Source organism: Lasioglossum baleicum, chromosome 4, assembly GCF_051020765.1.
Source record: "Lasioglossum baleicum chromosome 4, iyLasBale1, whole genome shotgun sequence".
Taxonomy (NCBI): Eukaryota; Metazoa; Arthropoda; class Insecta; order Hymenoptera; family Halictidae; genus Lasioglossum; species Lasioglossum baleicum.
The window spans coordinates 10,453,872-10,476,013 of record NC_134932.1 but is presented as its reverse complement, the minus strand read 5'-3'; the positions used below and the strand labels follow the sequence as shown (position 1 = coordinate 10,476,013).

Below are 22,142 nucleotides of genomic sequence, written 5' to 3'. Positions count from 1 at the left end.
AAATAATTCCTGGTCGCGTGATACTCGCAGAGAAGTACAAAATAAAAGATGAAAGCCATCGGTCACACGCAACAGAGTGTCTCGCATTAAACGGCTCCATTTTCCCTTTCTTTTCTCAGTATAATCTCGCACCTATCATCAATATTTCTCGTTGGTCACAACGACAGCAACGCGTCCCAATCGCGTAGAATCTTTAATCGTCGCGACTGTATCGATCCTGTCAGCCGTCACCGGGAGTATTTTTCTATCTCTTTTTGTTTTTCTTTCTGAAAGTTACTTTCTTTTATTGATTTTATTTATTTATTACTTTTTTGGTTGCTGAAACGTGTTACTTGTTTGTGTTCCCACCACCGATTAACACTTGCGGTTTAGCGTTTTGTTTCCACGAGATCTTTTTTCTGTTTTTGGTTGGTCCACACTCTTCCTTTCTTCCTTTTTTTCTCGCCGGGAATGTTTTGTGAACGTTGAAGTAGTCACGCTTGTGAATCCAGTTTGAGAATGATCTGGTGCGTCTGGTTTTCTTGTAGCGGAGATTTCGCGGAGGCCGGGGCCCGACGGTTCGTTTGTCGATCGCGTTTGAAGATTTCGTTGCAGCAATATTGATTTTTTTAACTAGTTTTCCTGTGAAACCGCCTTCAATTCTGTCCAGCAATTCATTCTCTATCGAACATTCAGTACCACAGAGACCTGTTTTCTTTCCAGAAACCACGTAAACATGCAGAAGAAATCACGGAAGTCTTTGACACTTGATTTTCAACGCAAACGCCATAAGCGACACGTTCATTGTTTCATTCAAGCTTCGATAGCCTGCGAATTTTGTGCAATTAACGACTAAATTGCCGAATGTTTATTTAGCTCCTGTTTCTTGCAATCAATATGAAAAACATTTAATTTTGCGTAGGGACTCGCAGTCTGTCGACAACATCTCGAAAGAACATTTCTCCCCTAGGATTCAGCATGACGAATCATCGCCATCCCCATCTCACGACTAACAAAAATGGCCACCGTTGATCGCCGCGTGCATGATTGGTTGTGCATTTGCTATCTGCTACGATGCATCTTGCGATACAGCTATAATAACAACGTACACGGTGTCGTTCGGATGCGTCGGTTGATATGCGATTTCGCGAGATCGATCCTGGCGAGAATCACGATCGAATCGCGGTCTACTCATTCGATCAGTCGTTAACCGCTCGCCGATGTTAATCCACGCTTCGAGTAAATTGCACATGAATGTCATTCATTGCCTCGATCGGCTTCGGTTCACCAATGGGACCGTTCGCCACCGGAAATGGACCTTGATAAATCAATCCGACTGCAACCACCCTCGAATTTAGTCCCGAATCTCGTCTCGTAGAAAACCCTCGTCCGAGTTTCAAAGAGAAATGCAAAACGAAGTGATCCGTGGGAGTACCATTTCTTGACACGCCTCTGCACACAGTCGTGACAAATCTATTAACATTTGTTTCTCTGGTTTTTCAGGTCCCGACGCAACAGATTACTGAGCAAAGACGGGTACCTACTTAGGAATCGTGGCATTGTTAGTGTGTTTTCTCTCCTTGTTTCTTCTTTATTTTCATTTTTTATTTTGTCTACACCGGCGGTCCGCAGCGATCGATTATGCGACGCTGAAGAATCCGGAATCCTCCTCGTCACCTGTATATCCTACATTATTTTCTCTTCTCCTTTTCCTTCTCTCTCTCTCTTTCTCTCCCCTCCATTCACACGGTTTCTTTCAATAATCCCGCGGTGGGTGCGCAATGCCGAGGGACGATATCACGCGACTTCTTTTCTTCACCATCCTCCTCTGCCCCCTTTTTTTCGCGAGACGATCGATAAATCGCCGCGTCGCGTCGATCCGCGGCCGGTATATCCTGCGAGCGGTTTGTTCACGTAGAATCAATGCCTCGTTGTGACGTTCGTGTACCATTTCGTTTTCTTTCGTTCCCGTTTTAGAGAGAGCAGGTTCGAAACCGACCCGAAGTAACCGGCTGAAAGTATGTTTGTATCGATACTGTCGTTACCTTCGATCTGTCCTTGTGCCTTATTTAGTGTAAGTTGTGTAAAATAAATTATTTGTAAAGTTGTTCCTCGAGATTCATTCCTCCGGGTTACCCTAGCTTGATTTTTCTACGAGATTTCGTAAGAATCGAGAAGACCACGAGGACGGTAAGTTCCATCAGCGATCATATTAAAGGAATCATAATAAAGGTTCATAACGACTACAATGATCATAATTGTTCGTTTCTTGCGATCACGAAAACAAAATGGTATTCCGTTCCAAGATCACGATCTTCCCACCCAAGTTCCCGCAGGTTTCCCTCGAAATTTGAGATGATCGGACAAAAACGGATTACAATTTTTTCGAAAATATATTTGCTGAATTTCGCGAAGTTTCACAGAGTAATATAAACTCGTTGCCTGTGCATAACGTATGCGATCACTGTCCACAAGCCAACGCACCAGACTGATTCCAACAAACGCAGTCCTCGGCTCTCCATGTTGCCAATGCTCCAATGGAACGGGAATATTTGATAGCAGAGCATGTGGCCGACGTATAACAGCAACGGGTTCATGCCTGTTCAAAAATAACATCGACAATTGACTGATTTAACAAAATGAAAGTAGGCGTGCAGTTGCAGACGAGTCGTTACGCAATATCGCGTGAAAGTGGCACGTACCTGGGATTCGGAAAGGCCCGCCATTCCACAGGTTGACAACGTCCACGAGCAGGTAACACGCGGTCAGAAGTGCGAGAGAGAAGGACGTCGTGACGAACACGAACGATAGGGACCTGTTCGCGACGAATAAAATCATGTGTTGCAATCGATGCGTGCGCACTTCGTTTCTGCAAGAGCTATTTCTGGAAATACTGTACGCACCATAAGCTCTTATTCACCGGGATCACGTTGGTGAAATGCAGGGCGCAACCGATGCAGCCGAAAACTGCAGCCCACGCGAGCCACCTAATCACCCGCGCCTTCCAGTCCTTGTACGACATCATGATTATGCCGGCGTGCAGGCCGAGGAACACGTGGAACGTTGACGTAAGCGTACCTTGGAAAACAAAGCACGTTTTCGGCCGTGAGTCTCCGATGACGCGAACACAATAATAGACTTTGAAGCTATCTGCCTCGTGCAATCGGGAGAAACTTTTTCAAAAATTATTTCGCACTAACTTTCCCCGCGCGTTGCTGTGGCTAAGTATTTTTTAAAAGCATGTTTTTACCTGTCACAGATGTGACATTTATATGTTCTATTTTATAATGCTTGTGATGCCCGTTCTTCCTCAATTTGATTTGATCTTAATCGTCGCACTGCTTCCGCTCCGCGGGTACGACGACCTAAGTTTACTTTTCTGCGAGTCATTCTTTTTATCTACTAAAGTAGAAAGAAAGTTGTATCGATAACGTCTAAAATTGCTAAACATTAAATAAGGGAAAAACACGAACTAAAAAAAACAAAGAAAAAACTTAACAATTTAAAAATACTAACTAAATATTTCAATTCAATGAGAAACTTACAGACCAACATACAGCCGAATATTGCAAAATCATTGCTCGGAAACGTATAAGAAGGACTTTTGAGGCAAACAGAGCCCTAGATTGATCTTTCATCTAGCGATTTTGACTACTACAAAACCCCGTCTTTGTATTATCGAGAAATCAGAAGTGGAATCCCGGACTCTTGCAATCCTCGCGTACGTATACGTGGTCTAGCGGTGTGTGAGTGTACCCTAGCAGTGTGTGAGTGTTCACGTGCGAGCGTCATCTGCTGGAAAAGGCACCCTTAAGTAGTAATCGAAACCCATGAAATGAAACTTGATTATTGAACTTGACTCGGATTCGTGAGTACATATTGAACTTGATCGCATCCCTAGTGGTCGAGTTAATTGGCGAAGTGGTATACCTAAAATTCCTTCAGGGTCATAGGGGCCGGCGTTGTAAACGGTCGCGGAATGATGCAAATGAGGTTCTTTGAGCACTATTCTGTCGATGTAGCCGGCTGCCCCGCCGGCGCAGTCATAGTGCTTCCCATCGTCGTGCAGACCGCCGGGACCGAGGTATCCGCTGACAATAATTCTTTGAATCACTTGGCGCGAAGAGGAACGGTTGTTCGTTGCAATATACGTACGTACGTGGGACATCCGGGAACTTTCAGGCAGAACGTCAGGACGCAGTGGACGGCGACAATGGCGAGCATTACGCACCATTGTGGCAGCAACACGGAGATGTCTTGCACCTCGCGTAGCATGGGAGACTGTTGCATACAATTTTTGCGATTTACAGCTTCGAGACAGGAATTCGGCTTGGAATTAGACTATTTTATAAGGATCGTGAGGGAACTTTCGATCATGTTGCACTCACTTGCGACTTCACCGACCTCTTGGACATCAAACCGAGGTAGGTCAAGGCGACAATTAGGTAAGTCAGGCTGAAACGTTGCAGAACACCGAATATTCTGATCGTTTCGAGTTGAGCTCCAGCGGCGGCTGTGTTCAACGATACTCCGATCAGAAATAGCAGGATGCTTCTCTGTTAACGATAAACAATAAATTAAATGATTATCTATCTGTGACATAATACACACGGAATGTCACTTAATGATCGTCACGATAAGCCCACGGTAAATCGATTAATCAAAGATTAGATAACTTTAGAAGATCGGGCGAAAGTGTGTCAGATAAAATTGTGGAACACGATCTACTATCGCTCGACACAATTGTGTATCTCGATAAACAGTCCGATATCATGGAAACGTTGCAATCAAATTCGTGCAGCAGGAACGAGCGAGGGTTGAAGAACATGATGGAAGCAATCAGCTTGTAGAACCTTAACGATTCCTCTGAGGATGACGACTCTAGGTGTCATGCGCTTTATCTGGCCAGCCAGTGCTACGGGGATGCACACCCCCATGATCCATATGAAGCATGGGAAGACCAAGTCCCCTAAGAGCAGTCCGTTCCAAGTGGCGTGCTCCAGGATCTTGTAACCACCGGATCCGTCGTTTACGAAGATCATTAACAAGGTGCTCGCCCTGTCGAAATTCAAACAATTCGAGCCATCAATTTGCTAGGACTGTTTTTCAAAATAGAATTATTTTTATTAAAGTTAGAAAGTGATTAAGAGTTTAATGTCGATCGGTCCTGGAGGTTTTGGAGCCGATCTTCTAGATTTCTAGCCGACGATAAGGTGTCGGTAGAAACTGGTTGTTCAAAGGGAATGGCTGACAGGCTTCGAAGGCTCACCCTCGAACTGTATCGATTGCTTTCACGCGACGTTTCACGGGTTGGTTCGTCGCGTCGTCCACCTGATGTTTCGCGCACTTCTTCCGGCACAGGTGCCATAGTAATTTCAGGCTGGACAGGCCGAGCAAGACGACTATCAGCACCCCGAAAATAACGAAGAGCTCTGGAAGCAGTCGAGTTTACCGTTGAGACACCGAACACCCAGCAATTCTATCGGGCATTGAACGTGATCCGTACACATTTATGCATAAAATCAGGAAAAAGACACAGGACGACGAGAGCGTTAGAAAAAGTTGGAAATATCGTCCATTATTTTTAAGAAAGGAGATCTAGTTTACTTCAATGTTAGACAAATTTCACTTCGCATAAAAATCGGCAGTCTTTTCAACGGGATGATTAATCACGTAAAACGGAACGCTTGAAGCAGAATTGGAGGTCTTGCCTGTGTAAGCATAGGTGGGTGGTGTCAAGACCGTGAGTTCGCAGCCTTCCGGTTGAATGGACAGCTCGTAGACGCCGAATTGGCCAAGACTCGGCGTCAGCTCGCAGATCACGTTGCTGGAATGCGAAAAACAGTTTCTGGGACGCGCTCGAACGATGCAGATAACCGTGAACAACAGTAGAACCGGTTGAACAAAAACACCTCCGCTCGTCGCGTCGCCTGATCTACCTAGTGTTCTTCGCAGACAGATATTCGATGGGGTCCTCGGCGTCAAGGACCCTCAAACTGGATGGCCTGAGAGTGTCGATCGTCACGCTGGGACTCGAGTTTGCTGCTAGTTGCTTGATACGGGTGTAAGGACACTGGAAAAAAAGCACATCAGCGTCTCAGCCTGAGGTCTCGGGTGTTTGGGTCTTTACTAACGCGGGACCACAGGGTTTATTATTGTTACTTCAGAAATATGAACTACATTATATTTATGTTCTTGATGAATATTTTTGATGAAGTTTCGATAAGATCAAAATCATACCAGAGGATACTTCATCCGAAAGGGAACAGTTAAAAATAAAGAAGAAGATGATAAACTCACGGCAGCGCAGTCGAACGATAGCCAGTAGAGCCACGCGTCCAGCTCCTCGTGTTCGTTTCGCAGACGCAGACAGGCTTCGTCGAATCGCAAGCTGTCCTGATCGCAGACCTCGGAGCTGTACATGATCGTCAGCTGGCGGAATGTTCGAACAAACGCCGCTGCAAACAGAAACACACGGCGAACCGTTCGCGGGGTACAGTTTCACATAATTTCATTATATTCCGAGAGAACAATTTCAAACAGCAAATAGATTTTCCATCGTATTTGACTAATTCGTACATATGATAGTGCCTCGATTATCTGGACCTCGGATATCTGATTGCTTTATTGCCCGAGTGCGATTTTAGAATGCAAATCTTACGAATAAATTGTGGATCTTTATGCGAAATAAACGTTTCCGCCGATCGGTGCGGATAATCAGGGTTCTAGCGTGTACTCGTTATACATACTGTTAGTTTCAAAATCGCGCGTGCGTGTACGCTCTGGTAATAGCGGCCCGGAAGACAGCGTCGGATAAAAAAAAAATCCGGGTAAAACGTGCGAGACTTTCAGGGAAAGTGGAATGATCAAAATCGAATTTCTGGAAGCTTGCCGATTTGATCGACTCGGATACGATCGAGTACGATTTTCGCGCCGATCGAGCGACGTCGATCTCTAGCGAACGTCGGCTCGCGACTACGAAGTGGCACGACAGCTTTCCAAGATCCGCGGGACACGAGTCGAATCCCCGCGAATCACGTGGGTGCATCGACTGACATTTCACCTGGCATTCAACAGGTGAGATCTTACCTGACCGCTGCGCTGGCTGCGCTAGTTACAAGGCCGCCACGCAGGAGATGCGACTGCCATGATTCCAGAACTGTTATGAAAACAATTCTGAGTCTTACTACTACGGTACCAGAGAAGATTCATCGCGAAGAATTTATTTTGTTTTACGTACTCTTGTATGTACAGGGTTTATAATTGCATCTCGTCGCACATTCATCGCCGTCGTTTTTATTTTTCGATTTCTAATTGGGTAATGACAGCATTGTACATTTCTTTATTACCTGCGGTACTAAATCCATTTACCTACGCCACTGACGTAGTCGGGTAAACTTTCGAATGTCGGTCAAATTGTTCTGCATAAGAAACATGTTTCCCAAAGGGATTTTTGGAGACACGAAAAAAATTCTTCTTACAAGATAGAAAATTTCTTGTGAGGTAGAAAATTACACTAAAATGATAAGAAATTCTTTCTCCGAGTTACCAAAAAATCCCTCTGGGAAACATATTTTTAATGCAAAATTTTACCCAGAACTTTTGGCGATGTCGGTAGTTCAGATAACTGTAAGTTCCACGTTATCCCCGGGCCCACAATTTTTGGCACTGCTGAGGGGCCGTCGGTGCCAATTGGGCCCAATAATCGTGTCACTGACGAGATCGTGTGATCCAGGCTAAAGATGAGGTAGAAAGACAAGAACAGAGGCGTGGTAGTGGGCGTCGAGGGACGAAGAACTAAGTATGGATTTATAGTGGAGCAAGCGAGGTGAGCTGTGCGGTGAAAAAAAAAGAAAAACAGAGAGAATACATATGTACTTTTTCATTAGTATGTGTCGAAATGTTGGTTTCTTTTCACCGCGCCGCTATCATCGATGCTCGCAGCTCCACTATAAATCCACCCTAAGGGCAATGCGAAAAGTGGAGCCCCTTAGTTCTTCATAGGCTCGGGCACCAACTGCATAGTAGAGGGGCGGTCCATTGGACGTTCCGGGGGTGGGTGTTTACGGGGGTTCGCCCTCGGTTTTGGGGGTGCGCCGGAGCAAAAATATCACTATTTCCGCTCGCCAATCGGAGACAGAGAAGCAGATATGTTTCTCGCAGGAAAGACATTGACAGAGAATATGAAACAGCTTGATTTTTTCGAGCACGCGGGTGGGCTGCATTTAGCGAAGAAGCAATATTTTTTTATGCTCTTTGTGTTGAAATATTCTCTGCGGGGTCCGAAATTATCATGCAACATAGTGGAATAGGCCTACAGGGAATACCACAGAAAAAAACGCATTGACAATAGTACCTCCATGGTAATGTGGAAACCTATTGATACGGGTGTCGCCCTAATGCGCCACGCACAGTTCATACGGTCTGGGATAGGTACGGGCCTGAGGAGGTGGCGCGAGCCGAGAACAGCCTGAAAAGTCTCCTCCGTGCCGACCACTGGGATAAAGGAATGGCTAAAAACGTGATCGCTACAGTCATATAAATTTGCTCCGTGAGATGTCAGTAATAAATTCTGATGATTACAAAAATTATTTTCGTATAGACGAAAACCTATTTAACAGATTGGTGAACAAGGTAGCACCATACTTATTGCGAAAAAATACAGTCATGCGAGTACAGAGTACAGAGGTACAAAGAGGTGCTTAGTCTTAACACCTCTATATGTAATATGTACACCGTGCTTGTGACTCTCGAGATCGGGGATGGGCACGGTAGAGGCCCCTCCCCCGCCAACCACTCTTTCATGCAGCGCGCGCCTTCGTAGGCCTGCGCACTTTTTTGCGACGGGCAAAGCGCGTCCTTCGTCCTTCGTCCTTCCTCCTTCCTCCATGGTAACTGCGAATGCTGGTGAGGGACAGTGGGTGCTGTGGTCGGGACGGCCTTATCCCAATTTCGGCATCATCAGTTAAAACATTTTTTAACTATCCAGCTAGATTCGAATCTATTTGTAGTACACTTGATCCCATCTCTAATAATAACACATTTTGTTTCAAACATATTGTACACACTAAATATTGTTTGAATTATCGATCGTATGGTTATTAAATAAATAATATGTTGATGTTCTCGGCGCAACGATTCGATCAAATTATTTACACACTGTTTTACCCAATGTTCAGGTGTATACACCTTGTTTTTATAATATATATAGTATATTTCTTTATTACAAACAATAATAATATAAGTAATAAAGCATAACTCCTAAACTAGGTTATTTCCCAACACCGTCAGAAAAATGCGATGAAAGAGAATAAAAATGCATGGAAACATAAATACTATTGTGCCCTCGGTGAATTAACTTCGTTTAAATTGAATGGGAAAGCGCTTCGGACGTGTGACGTATGCTCAAGAGTAAAAAGTTCTTTTCAATACTTCACGAGTTTAAATTAGTGAAGAAATAGTTAAATATATAATCTTTATAGCATATCAAACATGAGATAAACTAATGGTACAACGAAGCCCGTCTTCGTCCAAGTACTGGCAAATATAATTTTCACCAACCACCATACTAGTCCCAAAAGTGCAGCTTGTAAACCCAAGTGAGCTACCATTAGTCTGAAAATTGCAGAAACTTGTGTGCATAATTCATTGTCAATAGAAATATAGATTATTCTCTTTTAATTACAATTTTACTCACGTTTTGTCTTTCGAGCGTGCTTTATTCAATGTTTTTGGAGGTTCGCGGCTCAGATACGTTCTCACACCTAGTGTCAAATCGTCGAAAAAGTCCACCCATACCAACGATTTGATGTCTAGATTAAACGACTGTTTATCCTCTTCTGATAAGGACTTATATAACTCAAGCTGGCCAGGATTGTGAAACTTCCATTCGGTGAAAATAAATCTTCCCAAACGATCCAAGGAATTGTTAACATTAGTGTGCAGTCTGACCAATCTGAAAATTAATTTTATGTTAATTTGATTAAGTACACTGACAATAAGTATCGTTTAAAGTATTCCATTTGTAGTTAACATACACTGGTCTTCCTCCTGCTAACTTAGTAACTGTATCCAAAATATAAGCAGGTATGAAATGCATAAAGATTGCGGAAAGTCTGAATAAAAATATTGACGATAGCAGTTTCAAATGTGGATACCACACTGCACTTGCTAGTGGGTACCTGTGCAAGTACACGTTTACTTTGTGTTCTATGTCAATCCATCTAAAAGGATTACACGTACTACTTGTACAATGATACACTTTCAATTCTTTTCCACTGTAATAGAAACATATATTATTAATATGTTGCATGTAATATACTAAACTTTATTTTGGTTCGACTAAAATTTTTATGGTAAAATTTCATTTTACCCATCTCGGTGAACTGCATAGGCTGCCACAATCAGATTGTTTACAACGATATCTACTGGAATGTAATCATAGACCAAATTTTTTGCAACTGGTAATCTTCTCACTACACCTTTGCTAGCACCCATCAAAAATCCTTGTGGACCATTTTTAGATATTGTCCATCCGGGAACTGGTTCTTTCCACGCTGCCAGAACTGTGTATGCATATTATATTTGTAATGTGTGCAAATCATACTTCTTCGTTTCTCAAAGAAACTAATTATGCAAAAATATTCGTGCATATAATGTACGTACTCATCGAAGGACGTACAATAGCAGCTGGAATGCTTCCATTTTTAACCTCGTGTTCAGCTAAATGTTTTGTAAAAGTGTAAGGGTTTGGATGATCTTTTAATATATTCGCAGTTTCTGTTCTTAAAGCGGAGTCGTCCAGCGATTTGATTAATCTGAGTAATTCGTTTACATCATACGGGGCAGGATAGACAAGCTCCTCTGCTTCCAGTAAATACGAGTTAACATAGGCACTAGAGACATGCACCATTGCCTATGGGATATACAAAAGAAAAATTATTTCATGCTACTTGACATTGCAGAACCGATTGGAGAAGAATGGATCGGTGAAGCAGATGCAAATCGTTTAGTAAACATAAAGTGGTTCACCTTTAAGTCTCTTATTTCTTGGCAAAGTTCAACAACTCTGCGTGTTCCCAACAAGTTACAATTAGTAGTACTCTTCAAATCCGCTTCAAAATCTAGCGTCGCAGCAGAGTGGAAGACAATTTGGACTTCTTCGACCAAGGTCAACCTATCCGCAGATGATAGTCCCAAATTTTCTTCCAGCACATCGCCAGCAACAGGAATTAATTTTTCAAGAAGATGCGCCTTGTTTTCTTCCTTGAGTCTATTGAATATCTAAAATTGCAAAGTAACATAATATAAATAGATGAAAGTAAATATTTTCAGAAAACGATGATCAGGGGATATAAGGAACATCTTAATAACCATATTATTAATCGCTTAATAACCATAGCAGTTGAAGAAGTAAAACAATCAATCAAAAGGGGATATAAGGAAGTATATTAAAGAATTTCATATAAATTGAAGCTGAACCGTTACGATCGTAAATCGAACATTTTGTATGCGGAAAAATAGGCATTGCGGACGTCTCGAATTTCTGATTATTGCCGAAGTGTCAATGACCGGCGTTACATTCTTTACGTGGCAAAGACCTACATACTTAACCGCTGCAAGTACTGCTATGTAAATGAAAGTAAAAGAAACCTTGAAGTAACTGTTACATTTATTCCCCTTGAACTTGAAAAGACGTTAAATACGTCGAGAGTCATTTATCCGAAAACGTGCGCCGGACGCAAAGATCGTCGAAAAGTTACAACGGAATATTTACCGGAAAAAAAGGCGTAACTCGGTGTGAATAACACTAATCAAAAACTGAATGAACTCTGAAGAATTATATATAAATGTAAAAGGCTGAAAATCGAGAAGAATTTCATGAGAACAACAATTGCATTTTTTTAATATTGTTCAATCGTACCGAACTTTTCTTAACCTCTTCCAACCTCTCCTTGATTTGTTTATCCTTCTTCGGCCGTAATAGTATATAAATATTTTTCACATCTGGGATTATTCGTAAGAATTTCTCGATCAGACATAATCCGAGGAATCCAGTACCGCCGGTGAGAAAAATCGTTTTGCCGCTGTAGAATCTCGTTACGTCCGACACCATTGTACTTAATTCGTGAATCTCTCGTAAATAACACTTAACTTCAAACAGTTCGAACCTCGTTGTAAGTTATACACTTTTTTCGTTAATACAATTATCGTAATATTTCGTAGACATGAAATAACCGGCGGCGCAGTACGCAGTACGCGGCACGTCGCAGATTTGTTCAGGTTCGTTGTGTACTGTTGTGTACTGAAGACTGACCAAGACTGACGACTGACTGCGACTGACTCGAGTCTCTCGAGTTCGAACGTTCGAACTTCGAGGGATTCGAGAGGACGAGAGGACGCGCGCTGGACTGCGCTGGACCGTTTGACTCGTTCGAGAAGAGAAGACCGATAATCTCAATATTAGTAGAATAGGTAGAAAAGAATACAAGATATGTGACCAATGTCAAGAACAAGGCACCGAGAAAACACACTTGGTGGGACTGCTAAACGCTTGGAAAAAATATGGAAAGTTTCCAATTAGTAATGCGTGCGTTAATACAAATCACCATGGTGGCACAACAATTATGCATAATTGTTAATATATTTATTGTAAGCAGTGCCGTAACGAGGGCGTGGCGAAAGAGGCGTCCGCCACCGGCGCAACTGGGTTTGGGGTGCAAAACAAAGAATACAACCGACCCGGTTGAGAAGTCGCTTGGACGCTTTTCAAATCAAGCAAAAAAATTACAAACTCTCATTACAAAACACGTATCCAAATCTAGACATAGAATTAAGGATTTTCATAACAATGCCTGTAACAACAACTTCCGGCAAACGTTCGTTTAGCAAATTAAAAATTGTAAAATCGTACCTTCGTTCTTCTATTGGACAAGAGCGATTAACAACCATGTCTAATAATATCAATTGAAGAAGATGCTGCCAAAACATTAAATTATGACGATATAATAGGTGTGTTTGCAAATGAAAAAGCGAGAAAAATTAATTTATAAAATATGCTGAACTGTTTTATGTTTTTATTATGTTATTTTAACGTATACCTATGTTTTGTATTTGTTTTATTTTGTCGTCATTGAATATAAATAAAAATTTGTTCTTATTTAGGTTATAGATGTGTGTTATAGACCTTGACAAATACATTAGTGTATATGTATACAGGCAACTCATTTTGATGAGTTATATATAATACTATTTAATATATTGCATTTAGTAAAATTTCACTTGTTACATTAAAATTTTTAATTTTGTTGTCATTATTGGGTTACGGGGAGGCGCAAGTTGTGGACACGTGCCACAGGCGCTTCACACCCTCGTTACGGCATTGTGAAGTTATGCAGCGATTATGAGCGATTGCTACACCTTTCGATCACGTGACCGTCATTACATAGCGCCATACTCACACACACTATCGCAAGTAAGTACGTGTCATCTTCTTGCTTATGCTATGTTATATCTTGCTATGTTTTCCTTTCAAACAAAATATTAATAATTATGTATTTCATGTTATGTATGCGAATATTGAATTTATATAATAAAAGGATTGATTAATTCACTAATTCGATTATAAAATAAATATTTGATTATAAAAAAATTCGAATTTCACTGAAACTTTTCAACACTATCGGTTGCGAAGCTGATACTGAACTAGAACTACCAGTTGCATATACTAGTACCATATATGTATATAGTAGCTGTTAGAAAGTTCTCTCGTTAACTTTTTACAAGTTGAACTAATAAAAATATTATTATAATGTAAACCCTGCTTATGTGACCACTTCATTTCCCGAATGAATGATCATCCGATTTCATAATAAACACGCCATATCTATACGAGCAACCTTTGCCCTACTCAGGTTCTTATATGAAATACAAGTCTACAGATTCATCGCAGAATCACGTGCAAATCTATTACAGAATACAATACAAATTTTAAAAAATTTAGAAAAATTATATATTGTAAGTTCTTTTCATCGAAACAAAATAATCATTTATTTATCATATTCATTTTTAATATTTTACTTTCCTACGTTACTGATTTCAATCGATTGTTTGACAATCCGGATAGACCGGAAATCCGGATAAATGGAGTTTTACTGTACCTCTACACTTCCCTGAACTTCCAATATTGCCGACACGCTTATTTCGAAACAGTGTCTTCAAAACTTCTCTTTAAAGTACTCATTATTTTCTTATTTCCTCGATTGGTAAATAACACGTTTTGCAACATTCATTATTTTTCATCATCTTGAGGCATTTATATTCTTCCTTCCTATTTGCAAATACTGAATATGAAATTTCATATTGACGTATTTTCTAAAATGTATATTTTTATATTGATACAAAAAGCTTCGACGCATGCTTTCCTATTTTTTTTTTTAATGTAACACATTTATACATATATCGTTAATGAGATATTTAATTCTTAGTCTTGGAGGTACATTGAACAAAAATTAAAAAAATAAATGATCTGTCGAAGGGGCACGCTGTTCTATTACAAAACATTGTCAGTAATCAAATTTCCGTTGGTCATATATATATACATATATGATTTCCTGGTTGTTTGATCAGGTCATTTTTTTAAAGTCCACATAGTACAAAAGAAAATCTTGCGCAATATTTGAAGCGCGCGCGAATGTACGTTTACACATCCGCGAAGCAAGTGGACGTCGAATAAAGTATGATGATGACGAAAATGAAGGAAAAACGTGTTTAGCAGTGATTCTCAGGTAGCTAGATATTATATTGTATATTCATGACTTACGAAAAATTCGTTTTTTCAATTTATTTCAAACAGTAAGACACACACACACAATTAATGCGCCTACATTCCGGAGAAGTCTCTAAAATACCGATGGCAATGGCACGACGCGAGATAGAAAATGTTTAAATGACGAACGCCGAGTGTTTTGACGTGACTGGCTGTTATTAGCATGTCTCCATTTAGCAGAAAATTAGTCTTACGTAAATATAGAACGTGCGACAATACGCTTGGCGATTCTTGAGTTTCTAGGCTATCCTTCCACAAGATTACTTTACAAGAATGGTTTCTACGCATTTCAACAGAAAAATTTGTTATTTTCAGCAACGGAAAATATTCCGATCACTGCTGGATTTGAATGTATGAAAAGAGTATTGAATTTCGTTGACTCTCTTCAGCAGACATTCTTTAGTAAATGTTTTCATCTAGTGATCCTTTATTTAACATATTAATGTCACTTGATCTACAGGTTTTTCGTATTCTGACGTAAATTAATAAAAACTATAGCGAACGCGATCCGCGCATCCATTCCGAGATTTATTTACATATGTATATAACTTCCGTTCGTATAAGTATACTTGTCTGATTATTTAATTAATACTTAATCTTTAGTTACATAAAGATTATAATATTATTTTATATTTTCTTTCGTACTTACACACTTATCAAAAGAAAGTGTTACAAGATAGAAAATATATATATGTATACATATATAGTTGTATGATTTACATAATCATTCGTTATTGTAGAACACTTGTTCATTCTAGGCATGTACTCCGGGTATGCAGTGGCGCACCCAGGATGTAATCTTGGGGGGGGGGGGGCGAGTTGAACCCAGCCCTAGGTTTTGCGCGATGACCTTTTTTTTAAGCCAAAATATCTATCAACGGTACCCAGGGCTATTCCGCGATTTTAATTTTGGAAGCTGAACATTTTTTTCTTGGTGGGGGACTTGGCCCCCTGGCTCCCCCCTGGGTGCGCCACTGCGGGTATGGTTTGAGAGAAAAAGGAAAACAAGACAGATATGGTGTGAACAGTGTGAATAAGATCGTTCATGTAGTGATTACACTATCAGATAGCCTAATTTTACATGGGAGACAACGCCTGCAGAATCCGCGGTAGACTGGCTAAGCAGATGGATATGAAATCGGTGGCAATATTGCGCTGTGTAACAGTATCGATAGTGAATCGATCACTTCCGCAACGTTAAGCGGACCCTACACGGTCAATCAGGAATGACAGTCTGATTGAACAGTCAGACCAAGTCGGACTGTCAATCCTGACCAATCCTGACTGATCCTTACTTCAATCACGATTGACAGACTGATTATCAGATTGACAGTATTGAATGTTGAAATTTTTTAACCAATAACTAAGTCGCAATGTCTTTTAAAGAGAAAGCCTGTTAGTCTCCCCTCCACTTCCCGTGATTGAAGCTCGGATTTCCAAATATCTGGAAATCCGTCAGTCCATTTCATCAGTACATCAGTATTAATCTTTCACGATCAATCCGAATCAATCCGAATGTCAATCTTCGACAAAACTGTCATTCCGATTGACCGTGTAGGGGCCGCCATAGAGATCGGTGACGTCTATTATGTACGAGTCTGAACGTACCTGTCACATATTCTGGTCAAGAATACGATTCTGTAGCATACTTCATAAATTTACATAAGTATATATCTTTTTAGGCCCTGTCAGTAAGGAATGCATTGTTCAGATTAATGAGTTATGTAGGATATACATTAATTTATGACTGAGGATCCTCAGTATAATCGATTATACATGACAATTATTTCTCTACATTGTATTCGTGTGTAAATAAAAGGCAGACCATTTTTATGACGTTCAAATGATGAAAACAGTGCGGATTTTTGCAGAGCTGAGACTTTGTCAATTTTCGAAAACCAATTTCCAGTGCACATGTATCTGCAAGTACGCCCATTGTGAAAATAGCTCCAGAACTTTATACACCCAGTGCGCATGCGTACAGAAGTTAGTATACCTTGAACATAGCTTCAGAACTAGTATTTAGATTTTAGATGAATTCGTAACGACTTTATCTATTAATAACTTGCTAAATGCACAAATTTGAATTTGTCATAGGCTTATTAATTGTACAAGTTGTAAGAATGCTAACCAGATGCAGTATGCATAAATACAAATACCTATAGTACGAATAAACTATATGAATATATGCTGTTCTTGATAATAGTTGCAATGCGGACTGTCGATAATGTTGGACTTATTGTTAGAGCTAGAATGGCGTAAGTTCAATCGCAGCTAAAAAATCTCATTGAGTGACTGATCTATTACATTTTAAGTCTATGTTGCATATCTAGGTGAATTATTTATATGATTATCAAAAGTGATTTGTACTCTGAATATATAACGTGATTATGCTGAAACATATTTTACACGCTTTAATATCTATTTTCTGGATTGTATGTAATAATTTCAATAAAATACAAAGCAGTAAGTTTTAGCTGTTTGTAAAGTGCATGCCCCTTACAGATTGATGTCCCGAGCAACTCCCTAGTGTGTCGGTTCCGCAAGATACGTTTTCATGTTTTTCTATTTGAAGTTACATATATCTTATTATTCGCTATTGTAACTTCAACAGATTTCTTCTGTATCCATTCCTCGACAATGAAGTTTTCCAGTGTAGAATGTGCATTTTCCACTATCTACATACGTTTTAACTACATACTACGTGCATGTGGTAGTAATTCGAACTGCAAACAATTAGTTACAAGACGTGCTACGGTAATTGATTTCGATAGCAGTCCTAAACAGTCAACGACTTCGATTTTTATCTAAGAATAAATTATATTTAAATGTAAAATTTTATTATCAACAGAACATAGCTATACAAATTGATCTCTTTTTAATGGTAAGTGTCAATATATGATCAGCTATTGCACATACATACAAAAATCGAAATTGAATCATTTGTAACCTAAGACGCAAGAAAAATCAACTTTACTTATGAATATGAATAGAGAGAGAGTCTATGGGATAGAACATACATAATAGAATTTCTATTTTGCATAGAATATAATGGAAAAATAATCAGTTGTAATTAAAATTGCCGATCATTTAGTATATGTTTTGAATTATAATACACAAATGACACAAATGAAAAGTAATCGCAATTCGAGGACTCCAGTGAATTTAAAAGAATTATTATGTATTATCAAAAGACAAATTGAATAGTAGTATGCTTCGTTTCATTACCAACGACATTACTATGTATATTTACTCACACTAAATGACATTCACCGATAGCTCGCAAGTATAATAAAATAAACACAGGATCAATTTAGTTTAGAATTACATGTGATAAACAGACGCGTTATCGAGAAGTTAACATGTTCCGTTAAAACGTAGGAAAACGTTACAGCGGAAGAGACAATTCCGAAAGTAATGTTTCGCATGGACGGGGGATACGAGGAGAATAAAGTAAAATGTGCTCGCGCGGCTGCATCGGAAGGGATGAAATCACTTCGAGAAGGAAAGAAAAGGACGAACGGTTGCTAGTGACTTTTCATGGGAAACAATTGTCTTGCCTGGGGAGATTTGGCGGTTGCCCCAAGATGGCGGACTCGGTTGGCGTGCGACAAGCACGAGCTGAAAAGTGCCGAGAACGCGAGAAGTTCGCGATTATGTGTTAAATCGGTCGCGTGGATTTCATACGTGGACAGCACGAGGATCATCGACGAGGAGGACACGTTCGGATAATTTAGGTACGTGGGAAATCAGTGACACGAAACCGTTTTCTCTTGGTACGGGGTGAAAAGCCGCGCCTACTGCTATCGTGCATTCACGATGTCGTGGGTGTGCGTGGAACCTCTCTGTGCCGTTCTGTTTCACGAATAACCGGGTAATTAACCGCGCCGCCGACACGTTCGTCGAATCATCGGTTTTCCGACGATCAGGGTAGTGATCGTGTCGCGGAAATTCATAGTGGGGATATTGAGGTTGGCACGGAAAAATCGAACGGTCGAGTGGCACGGCTGAATCCGTCGCCTGGGTTATTATGCGGTGTATATCTGTTGCTTTTCGATTTCATAACAGAAACCTTTGTCGGCCGACCGTTCGCATAATTCTACGACCATACGCGATATTCGCCGGACTATTTTCCCGCCGTGCCTGTGAAAGACATCGCCGAGAATCCGTCCCCGAAGTGATCCCCTTTTATTCGCTACCCGACGGATCCATTCCCGAACACCCGTTCTAATTGGATCTGGCATCTCGTTCGCGTCGCCTCTTTTCCGCCTTGTCACTGGGAATATTTCTACCCCTCTGATCCTTCATCAAAACCGATGATTACTGCCTCCTTTGACGCATTGTCTCGGGCCTAGTGTCAGTGTGTTCACGGTACGTGTATGCATCCGTGTGTGGCTGCGTGAAACTTCGTGGTGGCCGTGTGTGCGCGCGCGTTTCTTGGCGTGCGCAACACACGACCTGCATGCCGGTTCATCGTGTAAAATAGTCGTGACTCGTATATCTCCTTGATTTCTCTCGATATCTTCCTTCTTATGAACACGTACACGCATAACCGTGCGAAGACGTTTTGTTCGCCGTACGCGTGGGTGTTCCGGCTATTCGCTTAATTAGAATTTCTCTCTCTCTCTTTCTCTATCCCCCTCTCTCTCTCTCTCTCTCTCTCTCTCTCTCTCTCTCTCTCTCTTCCTCTTTCTCACTCTGCGGAAGAATTCTCTACGAAATTGGCACGCATTCCTCTATGCCCTATGTCAAAAATTCGTCGTCTTGCTGAGAGAGACAGAGGGGGGAGGGAGAGAGAGAGGGAGAGAGAGGGAGATGTCGGTAATACAGGGGATTGTCTCCACCTGACAGTGAGACATTTCGTGAATTAGAATACAACTCTAAAATAGATGTATCTACGGAGTATACGCATAGAGCCACGTTGACGTCTCTCTTGTTCGAGCATTATCCATGTTCTAACCGGTGTCGAGTACTTGATTTACTGTGGATAACTATGTAGTAGAGATTTAATAACTGTAAGGGTACAATGAGCGGTCGATAGATTTTTGTTCGTTTCCTTTGCGTTCTATGTACCCGATGGTGGAATCTAGTTTCTTTTTTTATATTACGGTACATTTTGTCTGTGCAAATAGTGTGCAAACTTCGTTAATGTGATACGTGTAAGGGGTGGTTAGATGGCTCTGGACGTGGGTGCAAAAGCTGGTTGATACAGTTTTATCTGTCTATTATTCTTCCGTGTTTGAACCGGCATCGAATGGTTGCGTTGTAGCGATATATCTTGCTGGTGTTTGGATAGTGAAATAAATATGGTAACTATGATAACAGAAGAGAACAATTCTCACGTCGGTTATCCTCGATCGTGGAAGGTCGAATGCTCTAATGGAATTTATGCGAACAGAAATTTTCGCGGTGAGTTTTTCCGATTTTGTGTACCTTCACGTGTAGGTGATACATATGCAGCTGCGGTTTAGACCTGCCTTAGGAGGTTACGTCATGGCGTAATTTTATAATGTACGTTCCAGGGTACGTAGATATGTACATAGATACAACGAACGGTTATTCGAACACGCACTGTTCTTGAAATTTTCGAATTTTTGTATTGTTTCTCCGAATACGTTCCAACATGATCGTGAACATGTTAATCATTTTATAGTTGATGTTTGACAGTAAATTCATTTAATTTTAGCCCTCGTACATTTCTCAGCAAAATTCACCCATTTCCTTTTTAACCGACTTCGAAAAAGGAGGAGGTTACTCAATTCGATCTGTATGTGCCTTTTTTTATCTGTGCTATGAGATGCATTTCTTTAAAATCTGACGTTACAAATGAAACATAATTTGTTGATTTAAAGTTTGAAGAAAAAATGAGTGATATAATAACCAAGGGTCTTTGATTCACCTATTTTTTAGGAGCGTATGAGGGTTTTTTCGTATAGTCTGCGGATTTTCATGCAGAGTATCAATTTTCTGAGTTGATTTCAATAACTTTTTTTCAATAATTTCAATAAATCTTAAATATTAAATTCTTCTCATGTCTCCACAGTTTTGTATTTTTCCCGTTCCCTTTTTATTATTAATGCGTAATATCTGCAATCTACTGATGAATAAAAATTCAAGTCAGTATAAATAACTTTGAAAAACCTTGAGAAACAAGTTATTCAAATGATAATATATGTATCTCAATACTTTCACATTACATTTAATTACTACGAAATATCTATATTTACTCTTGTGTAATATCCACTTTTATGAATGGAAAAAGATTCCCGCCGATAAGTAGCAATAATAAAAAAATTTCAATTGCCGTGATTTGCATGTGCATCGAAACAACATTTCTGCAATGTCTGTAATCCCATGGGTAATTAGATTAAAATGAACTGCGATGTAATCTTAACGCATTTAAATGCAGTGGCAACGACTCTAAACCAATTTCTTACTTTTTTACGTAATTTGCTAATTACAAGTATCGTCAACGGTAATTTTAAGGAGATGCTAACATATGCACATTAATTGTATATTTTTATGAAGCTCGTCGTTTTTATAAAGCAATCGTGTAGATTGTAGATAATTAACATTTAATTGCTCGCTCGATTTTCGTTATGATTTGGGTATCATGTTCACCAATTATAAAAATAATTTTTCCCGACTAAAATTTTTATCGAATTTTGCGCAATTTAAGTTTAACGTCATCGGGATGTTGGTCTAAATATTTTATAGCGCGATTCAATTTTTTTTCTGCCGCCGGTAAAACGTACAAAAACGTGTACCGATTAGTGTCAATATTTCACTATTATTTGTTAACATTTTATCTGCCACGTCAGTTGCATATACATATATAGACTGCGGATTTTATGCATTTATGAGAAAAATGAGAACATAGGTGTATTTTAAAACAGTAAAAATATTAGAACAACTTAGAAATACTATTACATTATTGTCAATCTATTAAACATATTAAGAAAGAAAATCAATTTGTATTTCACTCTAGTTTGTTGCAATTCGGGTAGAAAATTTTTATTTTGCATAAAGATCCTCACAATCTATTCGGTAGACCAAATTTCGTTTGTATCTACGAAATGTAAGAAGATCTTCACATTTACCCTCCTTATGGAAATAGCATTTTACCGAGATAATTGAGTAACGATTTGCGAATACTAATTTCAATAGACAAGCAGCAGCCTAATTGTTCATTTATTGAACAGGTCAGCCTATCGAGGCATTAACGTACTTCTGCGAGACGTTCGTGCGGTGGCGAACGCGCTAATTCGTATAATACAGGTTCTACGGTGCTAATATGAAAAAATAATGGTACTAGCATGTCGATTGTTCCGTTGCA

The 22,142-nt window shown here is 40.0% G+C and overlaps 4 protein-coding genes across 9 annotated transcripts in view; 2 read left to right on the top strand and 2 right to left on the bottom strand.

Annotated features, from left to right (window-relative positions):
• LOC143207762 (uncharacterized) overlaps nt 1-2,087 on the top strand; it is a 30,526-nt gene extending 28,439 nt beyond the window's left edge. For both annotated transcript variants that reach the window (XM_076421534.1, XM_076421535.1), the window contains one exon: nt 1,483-2,087. The gene's annotated coding sequence lies outside the window, so the exon portion shown is untranslated. The remainder of the gene's footprint in view (nt 1-1,482) is intronic.
• Nucleotides 2,088-2,353: 266 nt separating this feature from the next.
• LOC143207763 (heparan-alpha-glucosaminide N-acetyltransferase) lies at nt 2,354-9,019 on the bottom strand. The gene is made up of 12 exons (XM_076421536.1): nt 6,729-9,019; nt 6,280-6,437; nt 5,919-6,052; nt 5,691-5,806; nt 5,249-5,411; nt 4,833-5,037; nt 4,368-4,535; nt 4,139-4,260; nt 3,910-4,070; nt 2,883-3,057; nt 2,682-2,794; nt 2,354-2,578 (listed from the first exon to the last, which is right to left on the bottom strand). Exons 2-12 carry the CDS (start codon nt 6,400-6,402, stop codon nt 2,397-2,399), a joined length of 1,662 nt encoding a protein of 553 aa, XP_076277651.1. The 5' UTR covers nt 6,403-6,437; nt 6,729-9,019; the 3' UTR covers nt 2,354-2,396.
• A 421-nt stretch (nt 9,020-9,440) lies between these two features.
• On the bottom strand, nt 9,441-12,502 carry LOC143207764 (putative fatty acyl-CoA reductase CG8306). Its single transcript, XM_076421538.1, has 7 exons — nt 11,903-12,502; nt 11,011-11,262; nt 10,645-10,894; nt 10,352-10,544; nt 10,017-10,256; nt 9,677-9,934; nt 9,441-9,594 (listed from the first exon to the last, which is right to left on the bottom strand). The coding sequence occupies exons 1-7, from the start codon at nt 12,092-12,094 to the stop codon at nt 9,456-9,458; spliced, it is 1,524 nt and encodes a 507-aa protein (XP_076277653.1). The 5' UTR covers nt 12,095-12,502; the 3' UTR covers nt 9,441-9,455.
• Nucleotides 12,503-18,360: 5,858 nt separating this feature from the next.
• LOC143208209 (putative fatty acyl-CoA reductase CG5065) overlaps nt 18,361-22,142 on the top strand; it is a 75,616-nt gene continuing 71,834 nt past the window's right edge. For 3 of the 5 annotated variants that reach the window (XM_076422392.1, XM_076422386.1, XM_076422387.1), the window contains exon 1: nt 18,361-18,543. The gene's annotated coding sequence lies outside the window, so the exon portion shown is untranslated. Of the gene's footprint in view, nt 18,544-19,538; nt 20,216-22,142 lie in introns of those variants that run through there. The other 2 variants (XM_076422388.1, XM_076422389.1) reach the window with 1 other exon arrangement.